Here is a 339-nt window from a genome sequence, read left to right on the forward strand (position 1 = left end):
GTCGGCGATGCCCTTACAAAGGAATTCGGATAGCCCCAATGAAAACACGCACTTCGGCCCGAAGGCCTCTGAGGCGATGCCAAAGTGCGGTATGAAGCGCATGAACGGCACCACACTGAACAGCGCCTTCGCGTCGGGGTGCAGGTAGCGTGCCTCCACCGTGTCCTCGGCGGAGAGCAGAGGGGCCGGTGCGCTGGCGTCGATGTTAGCAGCAGCAGCAGAGGCGTGCCCCGCGTTGAGCGGCGACGAGTTTCCCGTGCTTGGTGACTCCATGACTGGTCTCAAGAGGAGCAAGGATGCTATTTCTTTCCTTCGTGATGCCGAAGGCCGTAGGGCTGC

At 61.4% G+C, this 339-nt stretch overlaps 1 protein-coding gene across 1 annotated transcript; it reads right to left on the bottom strand.

Moving 5' to 3' along the window:
• DQ04_27391000 (folate/pteridine transporter) lies at nt 1-339 on the bottom strand (the record flags this gene model as incomplete). The annotated part of the gene is made up of 1 exon (XM_009318375.1): nt 1-339. A coding segment is annotated over one exon (339 nt), but the record flags the coding sequence as incomplete, so codon positions are not given.

Source organism: Trypanosoma grayi, assembly GCF_000691245.1.
Source record: "Trypanosoma grayi strain ANR4 Tgr_2739_V1, whole genome shotgun sequence".
Lineage (NCBI taxonomy): Eukaryota > Euglenozoa > Kinetoplastea > Trypanosomatida > Trypanosomatidae > Trypanosoma > Trypanosoma grayi.